The 27,910-nt window shown below is 43.6% G+C and overlaps 2 protein-coding genes across 3 annotated transcripts in view; one reads left to right on the top strand and one right to left on the bottom strand.

Moving 5' to 3' along the window:
• NKAPD1 (NKAP domain containing 1) overlaps positions 1 to 790 on the bottom strand; it is a 29,898-nt gene extending 29,108 nt beyond the window's left edge. Inside the window, exon 1 of the mRNA XM_068240955.1 lies at positions 521 to 790. The gene's annotated coding sequence lies outside the window, so the exon portion shown is untranslated. The remainder of the gene's footprint in view (positions 1 to 520) is intronic.
• PIH1D2 (PIH1 domain containing 2) lies at positions 732 to 25,058 on the top strand. 2 transcript variants are annotated; one of them, XM_068240953.1, is made up of 6 exons: positions 732 to 884; positions 8,227 to 8,435; positions 16,611 to 16,734; positions 17,898 to 18,131; positions 19,875 to 20,161; positions 23,526 to 25,058. In XM_068240953.1, exons 2-6 carry the CDS (start codon positions 8,253 to 8,255, stop codon positions 23,673 to 23,675), a joined length of 978 nt encoding a protein of 325 aa, XP_068097054.1. In that variant the 5' UTR covers positions 732 to 884; positions 8,227 to 8,252; the 3' UTR covers positions 23,676 to 25,058. The 2 variants fall into 2 exon arrangements, with proteins under 2 accessions (XP_068097054.1, XP_068097055.1); XM_068240954.1 differs by lacking the exon at positions 732 to 884 and adding an exon at positions 885 to 935.
• Positions 25,059 to 27,910: the final 2,852 nt, after the last annotated feature.

Genomic DNA, 27,910 nt, shown 5'->3' with positions numbered 1-27,910 from the left:
GCTGTGTATATAGCATACCCATGCTCCAGCTGTGTATATAGTGTGTGCATACCCATGCTCCAGCTGTGTATATAGTGTGTGCATGCTGTGTGTATACCTGTGCTCCAGCTGTGTGTATGCCCATGCTCCAGCTGTGTATAGTGTGTGCATGCAGTGTGTATACATGCAGCTGTGTATAGTAGGCACATGCGGTGTGTATACCCGTGCTCCAGCTGTGTATATAGTGTGTGCATGCTGTGTGTATACCTGTGCTCCAGCTGTGTATATAGTGTACCCGTGCTCCAGCTGTGTATATAGCATACCCGTGCTCCAGCTGTGTATATATTGTGTGCATGCTGTGTGTATACCCGTGTTCCAGCTGTGTATATTGTGGATGAATGCAGTGTATGTATACGTAGGACTCAGTGTGTGTATACGTGTACCTGTATAGTGAGTGCATGCAGTGTGTAGGTGCAGCTTCCGCCCTGTGTGACCCGTGTAATTGTCGAGACACGGAGCTGTAAGCGGCCAAGGTTCTCACATTAGTGTGGGTGATGCAATGAGTGAAGCCCCCGCTCTACACCGTCCTTCTATCCTCCAGTCAGGCCCAGTTGTCCAAGCTGTGCTGACAGTCTAGCAGCCGTCGCTTCCCCTTCCCCCGGAAATACATCTACTCCACAACTTGGCTCTGGGTGGAACTTAAGGAAAAGTTCTCGCAACGTAGGCAGAGAGGGAAGCATTTCAGCGCTGCACAGTTTGCTGGTTGCCGTGGTAACCGTGGTGTAACGCACAAGGGTTGAAGCCAAGTTATTGCTGTTGGCTGTAGAATGCTGCACAGTTTGCTGGTTGCCGTGGTAACCGCGGTGTAACGTACAAGGGTTGAAGCCAAGTTATTGCTGTTGGATGTAAGTACACGCTTATCATCACACGTCTGTGGCTGTTTTCCTCATACCCAGGCAGGGATATTATTATTACTATTATTATTATTCTATAACCAGTTACACAGTGTAATGGAAACAGCTTTCAGATAGATATTCAAATCACTTATACGCATGGAATACATTTGATCATGTGATCAGCTTATATGGTCACCTGTTACTCAGATCATATGGTTGCAGCTAGCCAGTCAAAGACCTGAACATCAGTACAGTACTATAATTAAACTGTTCCTACAAAAGAAACCCACCCTCTCCATTTCTTTACTGTCTCACTTTTGAAATTTCAGCCCTTAATTTAGAGGCAAATCCACTTGTACATAACTTCATTTTGTCTCTATTTGAGGCAGTGGGGTAGCTAAGGAGCTGTGGACCCCAGTGCAAGTCCTACATAGGGCCACCCCAAGGACTCAATACATAAACAATTGATACTGCGCACCAAAACCTGCCAAGGATTTCCACAGTGTCAGAGGTGCAAGTAGGAGATGGGAAACAGTTTGTTAATTATACAGTGGCTTGCAAAAGTATTCGGCCCCCTTGTAGTTTTCCACATTTTGTCACATTACTGCCACAAACATGAATCAATTTCATTGGAATTTCATGTGAAAGACCAATACAAAGTGGTGTACACGTGAGAAGTGGAACGAAAATCATACATGATTCCAAACATTTTTTACAAATCAATAACTGCAAAGTGGAGTGTGCGTAATTATTCGGACCCCTTTGGTCTGAGTGCAGTCAGTTGCCCATAGACATTGCCTGAAGGGTGCTAAAGACTAAATAGAGTGCACCTGTGTGTAATCTAATGTAAGTACAAATACAGCTGCTCTGTGACGGCCTTAGAGGTTGTCTAAGGGCTGGAACCCACAAGAGCATTTTTTTGAGCATTTTGGCAGCGCTGCGATACGCTAGCGTTTTGCCAAAACGCTCAGCTGATGTTAATGGATGGGGCAACTTCCACAGGAGCGTTTGTGTTTCCCAGAAACGCAAACGCAGGACCTGCAGCATTTTGGGAGCGTTAGCGCTTCAATGTAAAGTATTGAAACGCTAGCAGAAACGCTCAGCAAAACCTAAACTGAGCGGTTTTGCTAGCGTTTTGCGGTTCAGCCCACTGTAACAAAATTAAAAATAATTCACATCACCAATCAGGATAAAAACGCGAAACGCAAAACGCTACACAACCGCTGAGCAAAAAAATACACTGTTGCAAAACGTGACCGAAAACGCGCATGAATCCGCTTGCAAACCGCTCAGACAAAACGCTAGCGGTTGCGTTTTGCGTTTGCGGATTTCAGTGGGTTCCAGGCCTAAGAGAATATCGGGAGCAACAACACCATGAAGTCCAAAGAACACACCAGACAGGTCAGGGATAAAGTTGTTGAGACATTTAAAGCAGGCTTAGGCTAGAAAAAGATTTCCAAAGCCTTGAACATCCCAGGGAGCATTGTTCAAGCGATCATTCAGAATTGGAAGGAGTATGGCACAACTGTAAACCTACCAAGACAAGGCTGTCCACCTAAACTCACAGGCCGAACAAGGAGAGCACTAATCAGAAATGCAGTCAAGAGGCCCATGGTGACTCTGGACGAGCTGCAGAGATCTACAGCTCAGGTGGGGGAATCTGTCCATAGGACAACTATTAGTTGTGAACTGCACAAAGTTGGCGCTTATGGAAGAGTGACAAGAAGAAAGCCATTGTTAACAGAAAAGCATAAGAAGTCCCGTTTGCAGTTTGCCACAAGCCATGTGGGGGACACAGCAAACATGTGGAAGAAGGTGCTCTGGTCAGATGAGACCAAAATGGAACTTTTTGGCCAAAATGCAAAACGCTATGTCTGGCAGAAAACTAACTGCACATCACTCTGAACACACCATCCCAGCTGTCAAACATGGTGGTGGCAGCATTATGCTCTGGGGTTGCATCTCTTCAGCAGGGACAGGGAAGGTGGTCAAAGTTGATAGGAAGATGGATGGAGCCAAATACAGGGCAATCTTGGAAGAAAACCTCTTGAAGTCTGCAAAAGACTTGAGACTGGGGCGGAGGTTCATCTTCCAGCAGGACAGCAACCCTAAACATAAAGCCAGGGCAACAATGGAATGGTTTAAAACAAAACATATCCATGTGTTAGAATGGCCCAGTCAAAGTCCAGATCTAAATCCAATCGAGAATCTGTGGCAAGATCTGAAAACTGCTGTTCACAAACGCTGTCCATCTAATCTGACTGAGCTGGAGCTCTTTTGCAAAGAAAGATGGGCAAGGATTTCAGTCTCTAGGAGTGCAAAGCTGGTACAGACATACCCTAAAAAACTGGCAGCTGTAATTGCAGCAAAAGGTGGTTCTACAAAGTATTGACTCAGGGGGCTGAATAATTACGCACACCCCACTTTGCAGTTATTGATTTGTAAAGAAATGTTTGGAATCATGTATGATCTTCGTTCCACTTCTTATGTGTACACCACTTTGTATTGGTCTGTCATGTGGAATTCCAATAAAATTGATTCATGTTTGTGGCAGTAATGTGACAAAATGTGGAAAACTTCAAGGGGGCCGAATACTTTTGCAAGCCACTGTATATATATATATATATATATATATATATATATATATATATATATATATATATATATATATATATATATATATATATATATACAGTGGAGGAAATAATTATTTGACCCCTCACTGATTTTGTAAGTTTGTCCAATGACAAAGAAATGAAAAGTCTCGGAACAGTATCATTTCAATGTTAGGTTTATTTTAACAGTGGCAGATAGCACATCAAAAGGAAAATCGAAAAAATAACCTTAAATAAAAGATAGCAACTGATTTGCATTTCATTGAGTGAAATAAGTTTTTGAACCCTCTAACAATAAAAGACTTAATACTTAGTGGAAAAACCCTTGTTTGCAAGCACAGAGGTCAAACGTTTCTTGTAATTGATGACCAAGTTTGCACACATTTTAGGAGAAATGTTGGTCCACTCCTCTTTGCAGATCATCTCTGAGGGCTGGTGCACACCGAGCGGCTTTTTGGGCGTTTTCAGATCCGCTTGCGGCTGCGGATCTGCTTGGTCAATGTATCTCAATGGGGTGGTGCACACCAGAGCGGCAGGCGTTTTGCAGAAACGAAAAATGCCTGGGTGAGGCATTTTTTGGATTTCGGATGCGTTTCTGCCTCAATGTTAAGTATAGGAAAAACGCAAACCGCTCTGAAAAACGGCACTTCAGAGCGGTTTTGCAGGCGTTTTTGTTACAGAAGCTGTTCGGTAACAGCTTTACTGTAACAATATATGAAATCTACTATACTGAAAACCGCAGCAGCAATCCGCAAAACGCTAGCAAAACGCCTCATAAAAATAAAAAAAAACGTTTAAAAATCTGCTAGCATTTTGCGGATCTGCTAGCGGGTTTTGGTGTGCACCAGCCCTAAATCCCTAAGGTTTCGAGGCTGTCTCTGTGCAACTCTGAGCTTGAGCTCCCTCCATAGGTTTTCTATTGGATTAAGGTCCGGAGACTGACTAGGCCACTCCATGACCTTAATGTGCTTCTTCTTGAGCCACTCCTTTGTTGCCTTTGCTGTATGTTTTGGGTCATTGTCGTGCTGGAACACCCATCCACGACCCATTTTCAGTTTCCTGGCAGAGGGAAGGAGGTTGTCGTTCAGGATTTCACGATACATGGCTTTCCTCCATTTTCCCGTTAATGCGATTAAGTTGTCCTGTGCCCTTAGCAGAAAAACACCCCCAAAGCAAAATGTTTCCACCCCCATGCTTGACGGTGGGGATGGTGTTTTGGGAGTCATAGGCAGCATTTTTCTTCCTCCAAACACAGTGAGTTGAGTTAATGCCAAAGAGCTCTATTTTGGTCTCATCAGACCACAGCACCTTCTCCCAGTCACTCACAGAATCATTCAGGTGTTCATTGGCAAACTTCAGACGGGCCTGCACATGTGCCTTCTTGAGCAGGGGGACCTTGCGAGCCCTGCAGGATTTTAATCCATTGCGGTGGGATGTGTTTCCAATGGTTTTCTTGGTTACTGTGGTCCCTGCTAATTTGAGGTCATTCACTAACTCCTCCCGTGTAGTTCTAGGATGCTTTTTCACCTTTCTCAGAACCATTGACACCCCACGAGGTGAGATCTTGCGTGGAGCCCCAGAGCGAGGTCGATTGATGGTCATTTTGTGCTCCTTCCATTTTCGAACAATCGCACCAACAGTTGTCACCTTCTCTCCCAGCTTCTTGCTAATGGTTTTGTAGCCCATTCCAGCCTTGTGCAGGTCTACAATTTTGGCTCTGACATCCTTGGACAGCTCTTTGGTCTTTCCCATGTTGGAGAGTTTGGAGTCTGCTTGATTGATTGATTCTGTGGACAGGTGTCTTTTATACAGGTGACTAGTTAAGACAGGTGTCCTTAATGAGGGTGACTAATTGAGTAGAAGTGTCTAACCACTCTGTGGGAGCCAGAACTCTTAATGTTTGGTAGGGGTTCAAAAACTTATTTCACTCAATGAAATGCAAATCAGTTGCTATCTTTTATTTAAGGTTATTTTTTCGATTTTCTTTTTGATGTGCTATCTGCCACTGTTAAAATAAACCTACCATTGAAATTATACTGTTCTGAGACTTTTCATTTCTTTGTCATTGGACAAACTTCCAAAATCAGTGAGGGGTCAAATAATTATTTCCGCCACTGTATATATATATATACACAGGTGTGTATATATATATATATATATATATATATATATATATATATATATATATATATATATACAGGTGTATATATATATACAATATAAACACTAATTATGTATATGTATATATATATATATATATATATATATATATATATATATATATATATATATACATATAGATAATTAGTGTTTATATTGTCCGAAACTTTGTGCCTTCACCAATTATTGTTTTCCTTTTTTAAACTACCATTGTAATTATGCATGCTTATAGTGCTGCTGACTGACTTATATTTAGCAGCGCTATGCAGAGTACGCTGAATAATTGTCAATAATTGTCCCTCAAAGTTGGTAATCTATTACTTTTCCTCTGTTCACACCTCTCTTTCTCAGTGGCTGTACTTGGAAAGCCAGTTTTGATCATCTGTATCATGTTATTATATTACACATAAAGGGCTTGATTCACAAAGCGGTGCTAACAGTTAGCACGCTGGTGAAAAGCCCTTTATCGCGCCTAAACTCAGTTTAGGCGTGATAAGTAGTTTAGGTGTGATAAGTTTAGGCGTGATAACTATAGCACCAACTGGGTTAGCACCGCAGTGCACAGCTGATCAAAAGTTTTGCGCTAGCAAAGTCTGGTGCACTTCGCATAGAGTTTAATGGCGCTGCTTTGCGTGTGGGACTTTGCGCGTGATCTAAACTTATCACGCCTAAACTGGCTTTTCACCAGCGTGGTGCAATGGTTATCACGCATAAAGGGCCATATCCTATTTAAGGTGATAAGTAGCTTGCAGATGCGAGCTACTTATCACCTTGCCATCGCGCGAGGATTACCGGCAAATCCTATTGCCCATATCCTTCGCGCGATGGCCGATCGTTAGGGAGCATTACTCAGGCGAAAGCCTGAGCGATGCTCCCTTTTACCGAGCGATGGGGAGTGAGGTTTACGCTGTGGTGCTGTCCATCAGCACCACGGCCTCACTCCCCACACATGCGCACTCGCCCGCCGCCATCTTCCGCCGCTGCATCTGGGGGTCTCCTTTAATAAGGAGACCCCCCAGAGCTCCCCGTCGGGTCGCCGCACAGTTTAGAAGCCCCCGCGCAGCTCTGCACCGGCACCCCTGCATACATACCGCCGCAGATCACCCGCCGCCTCTCGCCGCAAAATCCGTCGCGTAATTACAGTGTATCTAACACTGTAAATAATGTCGGCATAGAAGGAGCCCGGGCAAAGCATCTTTGAATCTGCAGCCTGGGCTCCCCATTGGTCCGCTGTCTGAGCCATTTTATTGGTTTAGACAGCGGACCAATAGGGAGCCCAGGCTGCAGATTCAAAGATGCTTTGCCCGGGCTCCTTCTATGCCGACAGTAATTACAGTGTTAGATACACTGTAATTACGCGACGGATTTTGCGGCGAGAGGTGGCGGGTGATCTGCGGCGGTATGTATGCAGGGGTGCCGATGCAGAGCTGCGCGGGGGCTTCTAAACTGTGCGGCGACCCGACGGGGAGCTCTGGGGGTCTCCTTATTAAAGGAGACCCCCAGATTCTGCGGCGACGACGTGCGTTAGCTAGTTTAGACCTGCTTTTTGCAGGTCTAAGCTAACGCTCATGTCTGCCGGGAACCATTGCTTCCCGGAGACATGATAAGGGTAATTGGATTCGGTGTTAAGAACTCGCTGGGCGATTATATCGCCCAAGCAAGTTCTTTTCCGCCTGGGGGGGGTCTAAAGTTTTATTAGATTAGGCGATGCCCCCATCGCCTAAGTTAAGAACTCGCCAGTGCTTAGCGCTGGCGAGTTCAGCAATAGAATATGGCCCAAAGTCTCTAACTGGGTTAGCACCGCTTTGTGAATCAAGCCCAAAGTGTTGGGATGGCGCACTGTAAGATTTGCACTGAGGCTCATTGGTCTGTATCTACACCACTGGCCTACAGACAAGTTTTGGCAAAAGAGAACTGAAATAAAGAGGAACTTTAATCCAGGATTGACCTTCATCCCAGTTAGTAGCTGATGATACCTCCTTTCCAATGAGAAATATATTCTTTTTTTTTTAAATAGATCATCAGGGGGGTTTGTATGGCTGATATTGTGGGGAAACCCCTCCCACAGTGTGATGTCATGACCATGGTCCTGACAGTTTGTGGTCAGTGAACCTCATTGCATTGTGGGAAATAACAGCTTTTTTTTTCCAACTACCAAGAAAGCAATATCTCCATCTGTCCATAGAATTCTCAGTAAACAAACATTCTGCACTCTTCATGATCTACAGTACCCATAACTGAAGGAGAGTGGTGGAGCTGGAGAGGCAGCAGAGGGCATCTGGCATCCAGCTGTGATCTCTCTGTTGATTAGTTATTCTGACTGTATATTATTCCAGAGGCACTACTTAAATGAACTACAGCCAGGAATGTTTCAGTTTTAGAAAGAGGTCTAGAATGCAGCCTCAGTAAATTTCAAAAGCTAATCTTGAGATCCAATTCTTTAAAATAGAAGAGAAAAAATAATAATATATCAGGGTAGGGAAGCAACATTTACAAGAATGGGCAAGGATGTGAGTGCAGGGCAAGTAAGTGTATTGTTTTAGTTTTAACAGACTTTTTGTTTTGAAATTCTGCAGCTAAACAGCTTCTCTGAGAAGTCATAATGAGCACCAGACTGATGCCAAATGAGCTACTGTCTCAGGTCAACCAGTTCTGGAGCATGCTGGACGATATGGCAGAGAGCAGCCCAGAGAGCTACCAGAAGTTCATCCAGCGACATCTGAAGGAAGGAAAGGAGTATATGGAGCCCCCAGAACCTTACTTATGTGTGCAGACTAACATATTGGTGAGCCATAAATACATACATAGAAACCTCTTACAAAAAAGCTTTTTCTTGTCAATCTATCTCCAACTGTGGCACATTCCTCACAAAAATAGACAAACCTTATGTGTGCAAATTATTAGCTGAGATGAGTGAATGGAAGATTTTTTTTCCTCCTCCCTCCTGAAAAAAATCAGGAAAACTTTGCAAAACATTATTTCAGCAATTACAAAGATCATTGTTTAGTGGTACTAGTCTGCAGGGGATCCCTGTATGCCACCACTATGCCACCCTGTTCTGGCTTCCACTCCTGAACTGCAAGAATATCCTTTCATAGTCTGTTTTTTTTCCTGCAAGATTGATTAGAAGAAGGGTGAGTAATGTCCAATTCCTAGATTTTGCATTTAACCTCCAGGAAACCGAGATAGATTTTACAATATTGCACCACAGCGAAGTGCACAGTTGTATATGACAGCATTGGCAACATTGCTATGGAAGAGAGAAGGCAGCTGCACAAGTGTCAGCTCATGAATAGGTGTGATCAATGAGATGCAAGATTTTCTTCAGAAATTCTGCAAATTTTTATGCAAATGTATGCTGTTTGTAGGGCCTCTTTTCCATGGATAGCTGAACTGTGTGCTCAGCAATGAGTTACCAGGCAGCAGTAAGCAGTTACCAGGCATAAACAGTTGACAGGCAGCAGCAAGCAGTTGTGAGAGTTTGACAGGCATTTCACTGCCTATCAACTGCTCGTGGAAAAGAGGCCTTAATGGACCAATCGATTTTAAACCCAGGTTTGAATTAATTGGTCCATTTTCAAGCTGCATATATTTGCATAAAAATTAGCATCTACTCAGAATAATTTGCATATCTTTGATAGAGATGTTAGCGAACCGTTCGCTAGCGAATCTCTATGGGCAAATACTATTTCCGGGTCGCTATGACCCGGAGTAGTACGGCTGCACTGGGCCGGCGGTGCGCGTCTTTGCTCACTCATGACGTTACGCACATGCGCAGAAAGTGCCCGGCAACAGGCGCGCGATCAAGGACGCGCACCGCCGGCCCAGCGCAGCCGTACTACTCCGGGTCATAGCAACCCGGAAGTAGTACAGGGTGAGGGGTTCGCCAGCGAACGGTTCCTGAACCGTTCACTGACATCTCTAATCTTTGATCATCCCTACTTATGAAAGGTGAACATGCCTCTAAAATGGGAGAACATTTCTACACTTGGTGGGGTGGGCATGAAAGACACAAGCTTCTGTATAAAGGCCTCCTTTCCATGAACTGTTGAGCTGTGTGCTCAGCAAGCAGTTACCAGGCAGAAGTAAGCAGTTATCATGCAGCAACAAGCAGTTACTAGGCAGCAGTGAGCAGTTGAGAGAGTTTGAGAGGCATTTCACTGCCTATCAGCGGTCCGTGGAAAGGAGGCCTAAGAGAGGCTGCTGTTCATAGTGGAGTCAGCTGCGCACAAGTATACTGTTAGGCCTCTTTTCCATGGACTGTTGATAGGCAGTGAAATGCCTCTCAAACTCTCACAACTGCTCACTGCTGCCTGGTAACTGCTCACTGCTGCCTGGTAACTGCTTGCTGAACACACCGCTCAACAGTCCATGAAAAAGAGGCCTTAGTCAGTGTTCCCCAACCATGTCCTCAAGTACCACCAACAGTGCATGTTTTGTATAAATCCACAGAGGTAGTTAATCAGCTCTGCTGAGACACTAATTACCTCACCTGTGAAAGTTTGTGGTTTTCTGGAAAACATGCACTGTTGGTGGTACTTGAGGACAGGGTTGGGGAACTCTGCTGTTAGTTTTGGATAGGATAAAGAAGGGTTAACATCACTGTCAAGTTTTTATTTTTGTCTGGGTCCTGGTTAGGTAGATTTACTTGCAATTCTTGTCTCACTATCTGTTGTCCCTGAGAACAGGAATTAACAGGCTCTCTAAGCAGTAATCAGAAATAATGTTTACAGCCTCTTCTGTAAACTACTTAAAGTGGGATAAAACTCTGACATAAAATTCAATAAAAAGGTGTTTTCCTACTTTTTATTACCCATACAGTTACCATATTTACTTTTGTGTGCAATTAATATTGCCTGTTTACACATTACTGTTCCCAAAGTACAGTTTATATGCTCTGAAAGCTGCCATTGCATTTTCTTGCATAGCTGCTGTATTTATATATTAACCACTTCAGCCTCCAGCGTGGAAAATCTCATGCATCCGAGCAACATTCACCTCCCATTCATTCGCCAATAACTTTATCGCTACTAATCACAGTTTATTGATCTATATCTTGTTTTTTCCGCCACTAATTAGGCTTTCTTTAGGTAGTACATTTTGCTAAGAATTATTTTTTCTAAATCCATTTTAACAGGAAGATTAAGAAAGAAATGGAAAAAAAAATCATTATTTCTCAGTTTTTGGCCATTGTAGTTTAAAATTAATACATGCTACCGTAATTAAAACCCATGTATTTTATTTGCATATTTGTCCCGCTTATTAAGCCTTTTAAATTATGTCATTTTTTCAATTTGCGTTCATCACTATTTACAAGCTTATAGTTTAAAAAAAAATGAATAAGATGCTCTCTTAACATGTATATTTAAAAAGTTTAGAACCTTAGGTAACTATTTATGTAGTTTTTTTTTTTTTTTTATTGTAATTTTTTTTATTTTTTAATAAAAAAAACTGTATGTGGGTGATTTTAGTTTGGGAGGTAAACAGCTATTTTTAGATGTAATAGAATGTAATTCTTTATTTAAAAAATGTATGTGGGTGCAGTTTACTATTTGGCCACATGATGGCCACAGTGAAAAAAGGCAGAAATACCGCGCTCTCTGCTTAGAAAGCGTCGGTATTTCTCCGGGGGGCTTAGATCGGTGAATTGGAATTATATTCCCATTCACTGTACGGGAGGGGCTAGCGGCAGGCAGCGGGAGCGCGCCCGATCGCGCGCACCACGCTGCAGGAGCAGCACAGTCTATCTGGACGGATATATCCGTCCAGATAGGGGTCAAGTGGTTAAAATCTATCTAGTGATCACTTCTCAGCTCTCTGCTTCTACATCAGAGAGAGCTTATTTTCAGCCCAGCTAGGAATGTATACTAATTGTAGCAGACAAAGGAATGTAAACATAATGTAAACAAGATAATGTTATCTCTTTGGATGGGGCAGCAAGCTTTCCATTGAAGATGAAAGAGCTGTGTTTAACTGTTTGAATGCTGTTCTGCTACAATTTGTTTTGTGGTAGTAGATTTTATGGTGTAAACAATCTTTTAGAGCAAAGAAGGCATGATGAGTTCCATACCACTTTAAAAGTGATATTATTATTGTGAATGTTAGTTTATTTCTGTTAATACCCCTGGTAATAGGAAGTAAATATAATGTCTCTAACAGAAACAGCATTGCTGTCCCTAAATCATCATAACCCCTCACCCTCTGACTATATAGGTAGCCTCCCTCCCCCCCCTCCGAGGCTAGTTTAGTTTGTGTGGTCCACATTTCACAGCATTCAGGTCACATTCACAGTGGAAGGATTATCATTGCAGTGCGATAAGCTGCGTCATAAGACTTTATAACGCAGCTCCGCAACGTGGCACTGTGAATGCGACCTGACACTTTTTTATGTCTCTTGGAGACTTTGACATAGTTACATAGTTATTTTGGTTGAAAAAAGACATACCTCCATCGAGTTCAACCAGAGAACAAAGTACAACACCAGCCTGCTCCCTCACATATCCCTGTTGATCCAGAGGAAGGCGAAAAAACCCTTATAAGGCATGGTCCAATTTGCCCCAAAAGGGAAAAAAATTCCTTCCCGACTCCAGATGGCAATCAGATAAAATCCCTGGATCAACATCATTAGGCATTACCTAGTAATTGTAGTCATGGATGTCTTTCAACGCAAGGAAAGCATCTAAGCCCCCTTTAAATGCAGGTATAGAGTTTGCCATAACGACTTCCTGTGGCAATGCATTCCACATCTTAAAGAGAACCCGAGGTGGGATTTAATTATGTTACTGGGGCACAGAGGCTGGTTGTGCACACTAAGACCAGCCTCCGTTGCCCCATGGTGTGCCTCCAAGACCCCCCCTGCGTGCCGCTATACCCTCCGCAGTGCTGGCGACACGCTGCGCATCGCCAGCATAATGTTTACCTATGCGCTGTCAGTCAGCGCCGCTCCCCCGCCTCCTCCGCATCGGCGCTACTCGCCCGCGTCACTTCCCTCCTGTCAGCGGGAGGGAAGGGACACGGGCGGGTAGCGCCGATGTGGAGGAGGCGGGGGAGCGGCGCTGACAGACAGCGCTTAGGTAAACATTGTGCTGGCGACACGCTGCGTGTCGCCAGCACTGCGGGGGTGTAGCGGCGCGCAGGGGGGACATGGAGGCACACCATGGGGCAACGGAGGCTGGTTTTAGTGTGCACAACCAGCCTCTGTGCCCCAGTAACATAATTAAATCCCACCTCGGGTTCTCTTTAATCCTTCTTACTGTAAAGAACTCTTTCCTAAATAAATGGCTAAAACGTTTTTCCTACTTGCGCAGATCATGTCCTCTAGTCCTTTGGGGAGGCCTAGGGATAAAAAGCTCATCTGCCAAGCTATTATATTGCTCTCTGATGTATTTATACATATTAATTAGATCCCCTCTAAGGCGTCTTTTTCTCTAGACTAAATAAACCCAGTTTATCTAACCTTTCTTGGTAAGTGAGACCTTCCATCCCACGTATCAATTGTGTTGCTCGTCTCTGCACCTGCTCTAAAACTGCAAAGGAGAAGAGAAGGGAAAAAGAAAGGGGAAAGGAGGTACTCACAGTGCAGCATTGATATTTTAGAGTTGTTGTAGTAGCGGCTGCAGTGTGGGGTTCCCTGCACACTGCAGATCCGGTTTCCGATTCTGATTCCGATTTATGGTTCCGATTTTCCCTGCAACTATTGTGAGATACTATAAGTGGTGTAATGCATCAATCTTTCAGGGATTCACACTCAGCGGCTGGATTTGCACCCATTCCTAGTAGCTTTTCCTCTCATATACCTATAAGACCGGTGAGGGCATTTCTTTTTTTTTTTGGTGGTTGTTTTTTTTTTTTTTTTTTTTTTATTATTATTTGTTTATTTTTATTTTATTCTATTCTACTATAATATTTTTCCTCGTGTGATTTTTGTTGTTGTTGTTGTTGTTGCTGTTGTGTTATGTCTATATAAGTGGATTCAGACTATGATGTGAAGATGCGCCCAGGGACACAGGAGCACGGCTGTGAAGTCATGTTGATGGAAGTCCGGGCATGATAATACGCTGAGTCTGAAAAGAAGAAAAATAAATAAATAAATAAAACTGCAATATCTTTTTTGTAATGTGGTGCCCAGAACTGAATTCCATATTCCAGATGTGGCCTTACTAGAGAGTTAAACAGGGGCAATATTATGCTAGCATCTCGATTTTTTTTAATTTCCCTTTTAATGCATCCCAAAATTTTGTTAGCTTTAGCTGCAGCAGCTTGGCATTGAGTACGATTATTTAACTTGTTGTCGATGAGTACTCCTAAGTCCTTCTCCAAGTTTGATGTTCCCAACTGTATCCCATTTATTTTGTATGGTGCTAGACCATTGGTACGACCAAAATGCATGACTTTACATTTTTCAACATTGAATTTCATCTGCCATGTATGTGCCCATATAGCCATCCTATCCAGATCATGTTGCAATATGACACTATCTTCCTGAGAGTTGATGATTCTGCACAATTTTGTATCATCTGCAAAAACATTAAAATGTTTTCTTAGCAGTCTGTGGGCCTGATGCAGTAAAGTAGCCATGAGCAGCTTGCACACAACAATTTTACTCTTACCAGCACAGGGGGCGCATCAGCCTTTAACCCTAAGTGCCACATGCAGTACCACAGTAACACACGAGTTAATGGCCGGTGCTCCACCTGCACTAGTAACAAAATTGCCATGATTACCCTGCACATTGCAACTTTACCTGACTTCACAGCATCAGGCCTGAATGAACATATTTCTGTAAATCTAAGCAACTAAACTCCAAAGTTGTTTTCTGCTGTTCAATATGGATTATTCCTTGGTGGATTTGTCATCGTAATGTTTTTTTAACGTTTTCGGCATATGTACAGAACTGAGATTTTGGTAGCATCTCGCCACCAAGGTTCTTATTACGGTTTACAAATTGTTATTTGTAAACATTGTTATCCTCAAGGGGGTAGCAATAGCCATAGCACCTATCGGATGGTACAGTCCCCCCGTGTTTTAAGCGGTCCGTAATTGTACTAGCCCCCAAAAAACCCGGCAGCACTGAGCACAACAACTTTCGTCCAGTGGCCCTAACCTCTAACGTTATGAAGCTCCTTGAATGGCTGGTACTTGCCCATCTGAAGAAGCAAACGGATTCCCACCTCGACCAGCTCCAATTTGCTTATAGGGGAAATAGATCCGTGGAGGACGCCATCAATGCCAGCCTGGCATACATCACTGAGCACCTAGACAACCCTGCCTCCTACGCCAGGATCCTGTTCCTAGATTTCAGCTCAGCGTTCAACACGATCTGCCTACACATCCTGCTCACAAATCTGACGTGGTTTGGAGTAGACCCCTCTCTTCGAGCATGGATCAAGGACTACCTGACAAACAGAACGCAACAGGTGAAACTCGGCAACTGCTACTCCAGCATCAGAACCACCAACACGGGGGCTCCACAAGGCTGCGTATTATCACCACTATTGTTCTCCCTATATACCAACAATTGCATATCATCCGCGGACTCTGTGAAAACCATCAAATTTGCAGACGACACCACCATCATCGGCCTAATTGGCAGCTCCGGAGAGCATGAGTACCGCAGCGAAGTAGAGAGAATCTGCAACTGGTGCAGAGACAACAACCTAGTACTCATCGCTGCTAAAACCGTTGAACTAGTCGTGGACTTCAGGAAAAATCCTCCCCCCCCCCCCCCTCCCACCTGTCCTCATTGAGGGGACCGAAGTCTCTAGAGTGACATCTGTGCGTTTCCTTGGCATGACTCTTTCCAACAACCTGAAGTGGGGGCTGAACACTACCAACATTCAGAAGAAATCTCAGCAGAGGTTGTTCTTCTTACGCCAACTAAAGAGATTCGGCATGCCCAGGAAGCTGCTGGCCAGCTTCTATACTGCCACCATAGAATCCATCCTCTGCTCCTCAATCATTGTATGGTACATGGGTGCAACGGCCAGTGAAAAATACAAACTACAGAGAGTCATAACTAACGCAGAGAGGATCATCAGGTCTCCTCTTCCACCACTTGATCTCCTCCACTCCGCTAGGATGATGAAGAGGGCCACTGTGATCTCCCGCGACCCCTCCCACCCAGGCAGACGCTACTTCAAGCTCCTCCCACTGGGCCGTCGCTACAGGACTATACCATGCAAAACCTCCAGACGGAAGAACACCTTCTTCCCTCAAGCGGTTTGGCTGCTGAACTCCAACCTCCCCCCGTCAGGCCCGCCTTCTGGCATGCCCTAGCGGGGCCTTCCAGCCAGTTCTCACCGCTGCCCGCCCTGGTCTCACTGCCCCCGGCAGTATGGGGGCCACCATCATCATCATTATTACTATTATTATTGTCATGACTATTATTAGTATTGGTCTGTTCCGGCATGACAGGAAGAACTTATACCAGTACTGAAATTCCAACTGTTTGTGTTGTGTTGTACGTCTTGTCTTCCCATACTATGCCTATGCCATGTGTACCACAAATAATTCCGAGTACAGCTCTGCTGTACTTGGCGAAATAAAACTGATTCTGATTCTGCTATGGGGCCCTGGAGAAGAGGGGGTCCACTGATACTCAATGTGTTCACTATTGATTTTGCTTTGTTGCTCCGCCCTCTGACTTTTCCTCAGCACACATGGCCTGAACACAATGTGCATTGCATGAAAATGTAAATTGACCAATCAACTCCTATTCATAGTGTAGGGCAGGTAGCATTGCTTAAGAGTGTATAGATATGGCTCAAGAGTGTATAGATATGATGGCCCCATAAACAATTTGCTATGGTGCCCCATAATGCCTAGCTACGCCACTGGTTATCCTGATCCATGCAACTAGTGAAACAAGCTTGTATCCCTATGGTGTTTAGATATCTTAGTACTTTGTATAATTTTAACGCTTATTTTCGAGCTTTTCCTAAAAATAACTTTTTATTTCTAGGATCCAAAAGACAGTTTGTTGTTCATTAATATCTGTGGCTGGAAAAGGGTTCCACCTCCACAATCTGATGCACATCCAGTGCCTTTACTTGCTGGGAAATTAGACGATACCTCTGAAGGAACAGGTACGCGCTTTTTTTCTGCTTGTGACCATTTGTGTGTGTATGTAATACATTAATTACAGTCCCAGTCCCAGTAGTCATTACCTACTTTCAGCAGCAGTACAGGTCCTCTTCAGTGTACAAGTGTCAGACAGCCATTTGTCAAACAAACTTGTAGAACCTCTATCTGTCTTCTGTGTGGTCTCCTACCCATACTTGTATTAAACATTTTGTTACAGTACTTTTTTTTTCTTGGTTCCAGTCTGTGGACAAAGGGGTCCTTCACTGGTGGGCTGTTAGATGGTTGGGGCCTGCTTGCAACCCCCACAGGTGGTTACACAAACTAATATGTGCTATCTTGATAGTATGGACTTATTCACTTGAGCATCTCAGTATTTTCCCATAAAGAAATCTTTACCACCAGGAAATTGAACCATCAGGGACAGTAGTAATTATGCCGAATACAGTGTATAGAAGCAACATTTTGTTTTTTGGACATAATACCTGTTTCATGAACCAAATGAGCTCATCACCTCTCTGAGTTCAGATAGTGGCTGGATCAAGCTGAAGTGACCATTTAATATCCAAAGAAGGTAGAACAATAGATGTTCGACTACTAGTAGAGGCCACGAGTCCTCTACTTGAGGGGGGGGGGGGGGGGGACATATCGTTCACAGGAAGTGGTCGGCGAGCATCTGTAAGAACTAAGGCCCATATCCTATTAACTTTCCTGTACATAATACAGAACTGTTCAATCAGTGGAGCATTATACATTACCTCGTTTCAGTAGCAGTACAGGTCCTCTTCAGTGTACAAGTGCCGTAGAGCCAATTGCCATGCGGCTTATGTCCCTGCTTCTCTGCATTACATACAGGAGGGCCCCCATAGCCTCCTGTGATGGAGGTTAGATAAATACTGAGACGGGGCAACAGATCTCTGTGGGGTAGCATAATCACAACGTAGTTACACCCATTACATACTGTATATATTACTGCCCACTGGTTTATGACAATCTGGGGATAGTATTACATCTCTACTTGTACACCTTACTTATGGTACTTTAACAGGTCATTTTATAACTTTACTTGTTCATGTAAAATGTTTAAAGAAAAATTAACGGCTACTTTTTAATAGGGGAGATTTGTACTCTTCTGGCTACATGCATGGTAACTTTTTCTGTCGTGTAGTTATTGACATTGCTTACAGCCCAGAAATACTGAAGAGAGCGATTGGTGACCACTTTGAACAGCATCAGCTCATCCAACTGGCAATGAAGTACATTGAACAGCAACACAAAGTCACCCTCTGCCATTCTTACCACATTGCTCCATTCAAACAAATGAGCCATTTACAGACTATACAGAACAATTTACAAGGGAAACCCAAAATGGCTGCAAAAGGAAAAACAAAGCCAGAAAAGGGTAAGTTGGTTGGCCATCTGAAAGGAATCTTTCATTTTACTCCAGTAAATTAAAAATACTTTTGTATTATGAATCTCACATGTCTATGCCTGTTCAGGGATTTAAAGGCAAATTCTAGACGCAAATGTTTTCCTAGTCCATTGTAGGCCCTCAGGTTTCAGCTATGTTTCATCTTTGTTTATGGTCCGTGATAAGTTGTACATGTTTAGGACCCAGTGGTGTACCTAGGCTATTTGACAACTGATGCAGATTATTTACTGACACCTCCCCAAACATTTATTTTCGAAGGGGGGGAGGTTGAGTGGGAGGTGCACCAGTGGTACCCCCTATGTGACATTCCCGGTAGTCTAGAAGAACCCCCCCCATCCCCATATAACTTTCTAGGTGGTGCTGACATCATCCTTCCCACCCTCTCTGCTCTCCATGCCCCCCCCCCATGTAGGGCACAACATTGTGGCTTGTGAGTGACTCTCACCTGATCCCACTGTATCCATTTTCCTGGGCATCCAGCATTTCTTTGCCTGCTCAATCTCTGCATGTCGCATGTAATTACGCAACAAGAGAGTGAATGGCTGGCTTCTGAGGAGCATGGATGCATTAGGATCAGGTGAGATTCAACAAGCCACACCACTGTGCCCTACACTGCAGGGGGCACAGGAGGGGGGGCCCACAGAGAGGGAGTAATGATGTCAGACCCCTCCCCATGTCCGCAGACTCCCCAACACTAATTAGCGCTGCTGGCTGGAGCCTTGATCGCTTCTGTCCAGGTGTTACCCCTAAAGGTTAGAGAAGAGTACTATCGGAAATATAGCAGATCAACAAAGTTCTGTCGCAAACTGTAGCAGAATATCAAGTACAGTATTTTATAGATATTCAAAATATCGGCACAGTTTGTGCCAAACTTCCATTGTAGTATTTATAAATGCGGGTTTAGTGGTGGTTCCATGGTCTGTTATGATGTAGCTCTGGTATATTTACAATATTTACAGCTGTGTGTGCCTTTAAAGAGAACCACTGAGAACAGAAATGTAGGAGCCGCCATTGCTGAACTATTCAAAGCCCTGAGGCTGTTGTGATCCTGGCTTCACTGTAGTTAGAAGTAGCATCACTTCCTGTATTCTTGCCCCAAGTCACTCACTCATTAGGTGTCATAGCCAGGCTCATTCTAGGTTCACACCATACAACTTTCTGGCAGATTTACTTGCCAGATCGAATTATTTCCAACATGTCCGATCTGAATTTCGATCTATTTTTCGATCATTTTTTAAAATCCGATTTTCAATAGTTTTTTAAACGATTTTCATTCAGTTCTATGAAAATCGATCAAAAGAAGATCAAAAAACTATTTTAAAAATCAGAAAATCGACTGAAAAGTCAGATGGGACATGTTGGAAATAATCGATCTGGCAAGTAAATCTACCAGAAAATTGTATGGTGTGTACCTAGCATATTGCTAGGCTCACACGGTGCGTTTTTTTTTGGTCGATTTTCCATTTGGTCGATTTTCGATTCCTTTTTCCGCTCCATTCTCTTATCTTTTTTTTTTTTTTTAATCAATTTCCATTCACTTCAATGAGAAACTGAGCAGTAAAACGATCAAAAGTAATATCGGACATGATGGAAATTATCTATCGAACGCAAAAACGTGCACCTAGCATAAGGGTAACAGACAATTAGAGCAATGAAAGAACGGTTATTGTGTACATACCTCAGGTAATACTGTATCTATTGTCTCTTTTTCAGGTGTTGATGTGTCACTATTGGAACAGCTTAAAAACATAGCAGTGAAAGGAGAAGAAGACCTGAGCCCTCACATCCAAATCATGGAGGAGGGCAGCCACAAGCCTGTGAAAGCAGGCTTGATTGAGGTGATCTCAAGTACAGAAGTGAATGAGAAGGATCTGCTCACCACCCCACAGCATGAGCTGACTGTTGTTAATGACCCATCTGGGACACCACACAAAATCATTCTAAGGGCTGAACTACCCAGACTTCCCTCTGCTTCCGACTGTGATCTTAGTGTATCCAAGGTAACAAACGAAAGATGGAAACACACTGTAAACCTGTAAACCGCTAATTGTTTGCAGATAATATTAAAATATTTGACTTGCGTAAATAAGAAATTGCAAAATAAGCTAAATAGGTTCTTATTGAAATATCATGAAATTCCCTGTGCAGCTTCAGTTTGTTGTCCGCCAGTGACAGGTCTGAGGCGCCCAACTGCCTTCTTCCTGCTACACGCTAGCCTGTACCATACCCTTTTAGAAGACAGGGGGCCTTATTCCATTCCAGGAGACAAAAGACTTGCGTACAAGATTCTTATTACCCTGCATCCCACATAAGTTACTGGTTGATTCATTAAAAAAAATGTAAAGCTCTCCAGATCTGTGCAAATTCTCATAACTGGCACGTTAGGCCTCTTTTCCAGAGGTGGCTGAACAGCTCGTTTGCCAGGTAGTTCAGCCTCCTGGCTGCTGGTCAACTGCAAATACATGCATGCAGCCAAATGGCATGTTTGCTAACACCACGTGTGTCAAGTACCCATTGGCCAAAAAAAGTCTCATGTCACGTTTGAGCATGGCAACCGCTGTGCTCACATGCAAATTCATTGGGGGGAGGGGGGGGGAGACTGTATGACCGCCTTCAGCTGCTAGTGGAAAAAACCTCTCAAGCAAATCAACTTCAGCACTGCAAAGGTGACTTTAAGCAATGCAGGGGTGATTCCATTGTTTTTCCTGAGCTGTCTCTTGAGCAGTACAAGTACATTTATTTATGGTACTTATCACTGTATTAGTTGCCTTGCAATGGACAACATAATCCCATTGGAAAGCGATGTGATTATATTGTAGTGGTATGTTCACATCTGCATGCCAGTGGTGCAGTGGATTCTATAGGAATGAAGTGCAGTATGTTGTACATCTACTGGACAACGTCCATACTTACAGCTGCAGTGAATCATACATTTATGTATTTTATGCTTTGCATCACATTTGTCATGTTTGATGTGATTTATTAACTGAAAGCAATACTGAAGCAATCTGGATCTCATGGAACCTTACCGGTCCTCTGTCGGTGGCTTTGTTCCAGCAATGTCCCCCGTTCAAACCTGCCGCCTCCCGGGAGCCCTCGGAAGGCTTCTGAATGGTCCCAGAGAGCTTCCGAAGATGGACGGCTCAGTACTACATATGCACACTCGCACATGCACAGTACGAAGCCGCCCTTCTCCTGAAGTACTGGGAGACACAAGTGCTTGTGAAGCCTCCCGAGGATGCCCAAAGGCGTATTTAACCAGTTAGTCGAATATCTGAAATGGGAGTGACAGAGCTGGAACAATGCCACTGACGTAGGACTGTGAGATCCAGAGCCTTCCCTCCTATAGGTGAGTATTTGACTTTTTTTTTACAGGGTCCCTTCAGCATCACTTTAACTGTCTTACCTATACTGCAAAGCAAGTCTTCACACCCTGGGCAGGTCGTAGAATCAGATGAAAAACCTTCTCAGACCTTAATTGCTCATCCATCCTTACCCAATGTGATTTCTTTCTGATCTCTGCATGGGTGTGCATGAGGACTTCCATGTAAACCTCCATGTAGAGGCATTCTGGCTGATATTCAATTAACTTTTTCTCCAGAGTTTTCTCCTAGGAGACACTTTTTCATTTTCTATTAAATTAACTTTATAGCACTCTGCAATTCAAAAAGTACAAAATTAGGTAAAGTTAGAGTACTATCAAAACTATTTTGAGTATTTTCTTTCTTGCTGGGGGTTTAAAAAGCATTTTATAGTCAAGTTTAAAAATATCACCTAGGAGAAACTCAGGAGAAAAAATGATACGGGCCTCTGTCCCATTTCTGGAACTCTGTGGTGCTCATTTGAAACCCATTTACAGTGCTAACATATTGCGACTGTATACAATATATGCATCCCACCACCATTTTATGTTTTTCTATCCTTCACCGGCTTCATTTTAATATCAGTCAGGAGACTTCAACCCTGTGCTCTGCTGGAGGCAAAAAGGAAATATAACGTAGTCAGGAGTCCTAGCTACTGTAAAGTTAAATATTTGTTTAGTATCGCAGTGAAGCATACAACACTTACCTGTCAAAAAAGCAGGTGGAGATGACAAAAAAACATAAAAATTAAACTATACAAGTATATTTAAGATTCAGAAAAATAGTAAATATAAATACAAGTATATTAAAATATACTGGTAGGTGAACAGAGGCGCCAGTAGAATAAAAGTACATAAATTTTTTTTAAAAATGGCTGGGAGGAAGTGGTGGACTTGCCTCCGTTAAAGCAGACACCAAGGACTGTGATTAAATAAATAAATACACATTTATTGAAGATACCCCAAGGATGCAACACGTTTCGTGGGCACAGCCCACTTCTTCAGGCAATAAACAGGGGATAAACAACAGCAATTCTGTTATAGCAAGCAGAGCACCTCTGTTGTTGTTGACAGAGGTGCTCTGCTTGCTATAACAGAATTGCTGTTGTTTATCCCGTTTATTGCCTGAAGAAGTGGGCTGTGCCCGCGAAACGCGTTGCATCCTTGGGGTATCTTCAATAAATGTGTATTTATTTAATCACAGTCCTTGGTGTCTGCTATAACAGAGGCAAGTCCACCACTTCCTCCCAGCAATTTTTAAAAAAATGTTATGTACTTTTATTCTACTGGCGCCTCTATTCACTTACCAGTATATTGAAGTCCACCCCTGGTGGAGGGGTGATCTACCCTTTTTCTCCTATCTACAGAGAGCGACTTCTTAATCCTGAGTGAGGATAGGTCTAATCTCCTCACCTGCCTATTGAGTGGTTACCTGAGCGGTAACCCATGTTTGTGAGTATTACCATCTCACTGTCTCAATTATTCAATCTGTCTTGACATACTACACCATATTGGGCTCTCGATTTCTCTTCAATTGAAGTATATTAAAATGACTTTCTTTTCAAAACGTACTTGAAGTAAATTAACAAGAGCCACCTCAGTAGATGGAAGTCTGTGGATAGCCAGAGGCTTCTCCAGTCTTACACCCTTCAGATCCTGTGCTAAGACCATCTAAAATTATTCATCATTAATGTTGAATATTGCTCATGGCTACACTCCCCCTCAGTGTACAAGCGCGGTTGCACTGCACCAACAGAGTACAGCCTGCACTTGCACAGAGCCATTTGGGTACATTATCTGGGAGTACTGTGCATTTGGATCACTGCGAGGAGTCCATTTTTAAACATGAATTGAGCACTGATGCAATTTTGTGTATTCCTTCTGACAAATCATATTTGGTAGCTCCTATAATGCATTTATGGTTTCATGATGTTCACAGGGGTAGTGCCCCCTTGATATAATTTTGATGCACAAGTAAATATCTACCTCTACTTGTGTTACAGGATGATTTGATGCTTGAAGTCCCTGGAAAGTACAGACTGCACTTAGTCCTACCTGCGCCAGTGGATGAAGACTCGGTCACTGCAAAACACAACAAAGCAAATAACAGTCTGACTGTCACAATGTTAGTATTGGACAGTCCTGCTGCATAAAAGCTTCATATGTTGAACATGAGGCATTGATCTTGCCATCCAGTGCTTACAGATGTGCAAACCAAGCAATGCAGGACTTGTGATCCCTTCAAATATTCCATCAGCTGCAGTGGAAACCAACACTTCTCTAATCAGCTGAATTTTTGAAGTAACACAATGTTTGAAGACATATAGCAGGCCTAACGGCAGTCTATTGTGAGGGAAACTAAATGACTGACATTACTGCCTGCTGCAGCTCTGAGGAGAGTCACATAAGCCAGGACTTTTCATCCTTTTCACAAATTGTACCACTTTTAACACATGAAAATGTTCCAGTACCACCAGTGATTTCGCAAGGTGTCAGCAATTCATTGAGTGAGAAAAAAAATAATAATAAAGTATGCCCACTTACTTACCTGCGCACAGTAGAGTGGATCCGATCGGGCTTGGCTATTCCGCCGGAGTCTGAGCGCATATCGACAAGTAGATCCCCTCTACTGAGGAGGAAAGGAAAAGCCTCTTTAGGAGCCAGAGGCTTTCCCTCCCGAGTTAAGTATCCCACCAGGGGCACATTTTTTTCTTACAGGTACACTTTAAAAAAAGGGGGCCATATGGGAGGGGAAAAGCAGGTGGCAATGGTGGGGAAAAGGATAAAAATTAGATTGCTAGCCTACCTAGATTGCCATTACTGGCAATATGAAGGTATATTGCCAATATAGGTAGCCTTTCCAGTTCCGCCCTCTCCCCTGCTTCAATATAAGTTAGTCTGCCCCTCACTCACTGGGCTGCCCTGAAAAATAGTTCAGACCTCAGATCAGCGGTAATCTGGCCGCAGTGAAGAGACCGCCAGGGAAACGGTGCACAGTGATGGCACGTATGCTTCAAATACAGGAACTGAGCAGTGATGTCACTTCCTGTATTTGAAGTATACATGCCTGTCCATTTGCCTGGCTGTCTCTCCATCGCTGATCTGAGTATGCCCCCAGGCAGCACAGCGAGTGAAGGGGAGCCAAATTTTGTGGAGGCAGGTAGTAACCAGGACAAGTGGCTGGCGCAAACCCAACTCATACCACCTGGCCAACAGGAAAATACCACTGGTGGTACATGTACCACGGGTTGAAAAGCCAGAACATAATCAACTGAGCAGCCACTGGAAACAATGCAGAACCTTTTCCCTCAGAAATAAGAAGCCGATTTGTTGGTTTGGTTTCACAAATGACACAATGAACAAATGGCTGTTGAAACTCTGTCAACTCTGTTATTAGGAAGTATAGTTGTTTAAAATGGTGTTTATTTTGTTGAATGAAAAAGTTGAAGCCATTTTTATGATTGCAGTTGAAGCCATTTTTATGATTGCATTTCATGTAAATTGTATAAGAAATATAAAGTTCCTATTGCAAATCATTCGCTATGATCATCATACTTTGGGTGCATTCACACTAACTCTCTGTATGCGCTGCATTTCTGGATGTGTGAGAAAATACTTACATTGTATAGGCACTGACAGGCCTTTACAATAACTCGAGTTAAAATGTGTGCAGTGTGCATTGCAGTACACACAGATTATACCATGCATGTTATGCAATGTGCACTGTGTGAATGCAGCCTTCCTGCATAGCTCCTCACTCTGCTATCCTTTTCCCACGCCAGCAGTCAGTTGGGTCTTAGGGCTGCTTCACACTGAGGCATTTTGTAGATCAGCCGGCAATCAGCAAAGTACTGTAACAATGTATGGGACAATTCTCACTGCATAGTTTGCAATTTGTATAAATCACAAATGTGCTGCATGCAGCCTTTCACGAATTAAGCAATTCAGTATTGCAACCCATGTGTTTACCTAACCTTATGGTACCTGCAGTAACGTGGTCTATGGCATGGGCTGGTGGGAGCATCTGCAGTCCCTGCTACAATTTCTCCTCCATAATGGCTGTCATGCAGTAACTAGGATTGGCTGCTAGGCATGATTTCATTTTTGCACCTCGCTTTATCGCATGGGCAAAACGGTTTCCATAGCCCTGTAAGAGAAAGTGTTATAAGGGCCCTGCCGTAACAGATATTCCGGTAGCTAAAACTACTCCTGGGCCTTTCTTGTGGTTGAAGAGATGAGTGAACTGTGACACCACACTTAAAAACAAAAAAGCAGCAAACAGAGAAGCTTCCCCGTATTGGAGCATTGGATTTGGTAAAGTCTTAAGCCAATGTGTTGACTCACCCCACAGCCCTGCACCCGGCATGTGTCTCATATGACTGTCTATAAGTAAGCTTTAGGTTAGCAGGAATGTTTGCATGGCTACCTAGCTTTTCATCCTTCTCACCCTTGCCCTGGAATCTTCCAGACTTCAAAGTGCTGTCCTTTGCTGTGTGTGTGGTTGGTGGTATAGTGGTGAGCATAGCTGCCCTCCAAGCAGTTGACTTGGGTTTGATTCCTGGCCAATGTATGTGAGCTTGCTTTTGACAGCCTACAAATCCCTGGAAGGAGAGAGAGAGGGAGAGATGGAGATGTTTTTAGCTTCTAAAACAGTTAAAGAGACTCTGAAGCGAGAATAAATCTCGCTTCAGAGCTCATAGTTAGCAGGGGCATGTGTGCCCCTGCTAAACCGCTGCTATCCCGCGGCTAAACGAGGGTCCCTGACCCCCCGAAATCCCCTCCGAGCAGCGGGGGATCTCTTCCGGATTGAGGCAGGGCTAACCGCCGCAGCCCTGCCCCACGCGCGTCTGACAGCGCATATCTCCGCCTCTCCCCCACCCCTCTGTCTTCCTTAACTGAGAGGGGCGGAGGAGAGGCAGTGATGCACCGCTGATAGACGCGACTGGAGGCAGGGCTGCAGCCATTAGCCCTGCCTCTAGGAGCAGCAAAATCTACGACCAATTTGGTCGTTGATTTTGCGGGGGGGGTTGGGGTGAAGGGACCCCCGTTTAGCCGCGGGATAGCGGCGTTTTAGCAGGGGCACGCGTGCCCCTGCTAACTATGAGCTCTGAAGCGAGAATTATTCTTGCTTCAGTGTCTCTTTAAGAAGCCTTGAAAAGACCATTTCCGGATATCCGAATCTGGCCAGATACTGGGGTCGGATATCTGGATCCGAATTAGTTTAGACATTAAAAATGTCAAACTCTGATATCTGACCCGGATCGGATATCTGGATCCGAATTAGTTCCAGATAGTGAAAAGTGGTATCCGAGCACCACTGGGCAAGGATACTGCAGGCTGTCCACAGCGAGTGAACTATAGTAATATTGCAGTGGACAAATACAAAAAGTTGCAAAGAATACTGTAATGCAATGCTGTGTTGCAACACTGTGTATTCAACTAACTGCCAGCTGGGAAGTCCAGAGCAGTCCTCAGTGAAGCTGAGCCACTGAAAATAATTGTAAACAGAGATGGAAAGCTGCTAAACTGAAGGGGCATAACAGCTTGGGAAACAAACTGTTGGGATTACAGTGTGAGTCAGTGAAACACAATACAGTTTGTGCTTTACATGCACATTAATGCAAACTCTATGCAGCTTGGGACAGTCAGTTACAGGAGATACATTGGATTGGCCCATTTCCTAGCTGCATACAATGTGCATGGAAGACAGAATTATTGACATCTCACTGACCATATCTCTGTTAGGCCTCTTTCATACAAGAAGCTGTTCAGCATTGTGTTCACTTACCTATCAGTTGTGGACCTGCTGTGTAATTGCTATCGATTAGTAAGGACAGTGCTGTGTACATGTCACATATCCACTGCACATTTCCGACATGATTTTGCTGCAAGCCGATGGTTTGTGCTGGATTGCATAAAAAAATCCCATAGCATTGCATTTGATTGGCCCATTTTAAGATGCATTTTAGGATTAGATTAGCAATTTCCATGAAGTCAGAAGTATTTACATTTTGCCGACCATCCTTGTCTCGAAGATCCAAGTAGCACATTGGCCATGTGTTTGCCACTCCTGTTTTGCCTCTCTAGGTTCCTATGTTTCATTCTCACTAAAGGTGTATACACACTTCCAATTTTGATCGGCCAGTTTTTACCACTTTCATGTAGTACAAGAGCAGGCCTACACAATCTGGTCATATTATTCAAAATCTGTTGGCCCTACCACCACATGGAAGTTGGCCAGTCATTGACTAACCAAAATTGGTTGTGTGTACAAACCCTAAGAATACACAGCACAAGTTGTTCCCTTGTGTGTGAAGGGGGGGACCCTCCCACAACCCTAAAACCGTTTTAACTGGCTTCCATTCATCTGTAATTTGTGTGCATGATT

This window comes from Hyperolius riggenbachi, chromosome 6, assembly GCF_040937935.1.
Source record: "Hyperolius riggenbachi isolate aHypRig1 chromosome 6, aHypRig1.pri, whole genome shotgun sequence".
NCBI classification, from domain to species: Eukaryota; Metazoa; Chordata; class Amphibia; order Anura; family Hyperoliidae; genus Hyperolius; species Hyperolius riggenbachi.
This window is presented reverse-complemented; position numbering and strand designations above follow the sequence as displayed.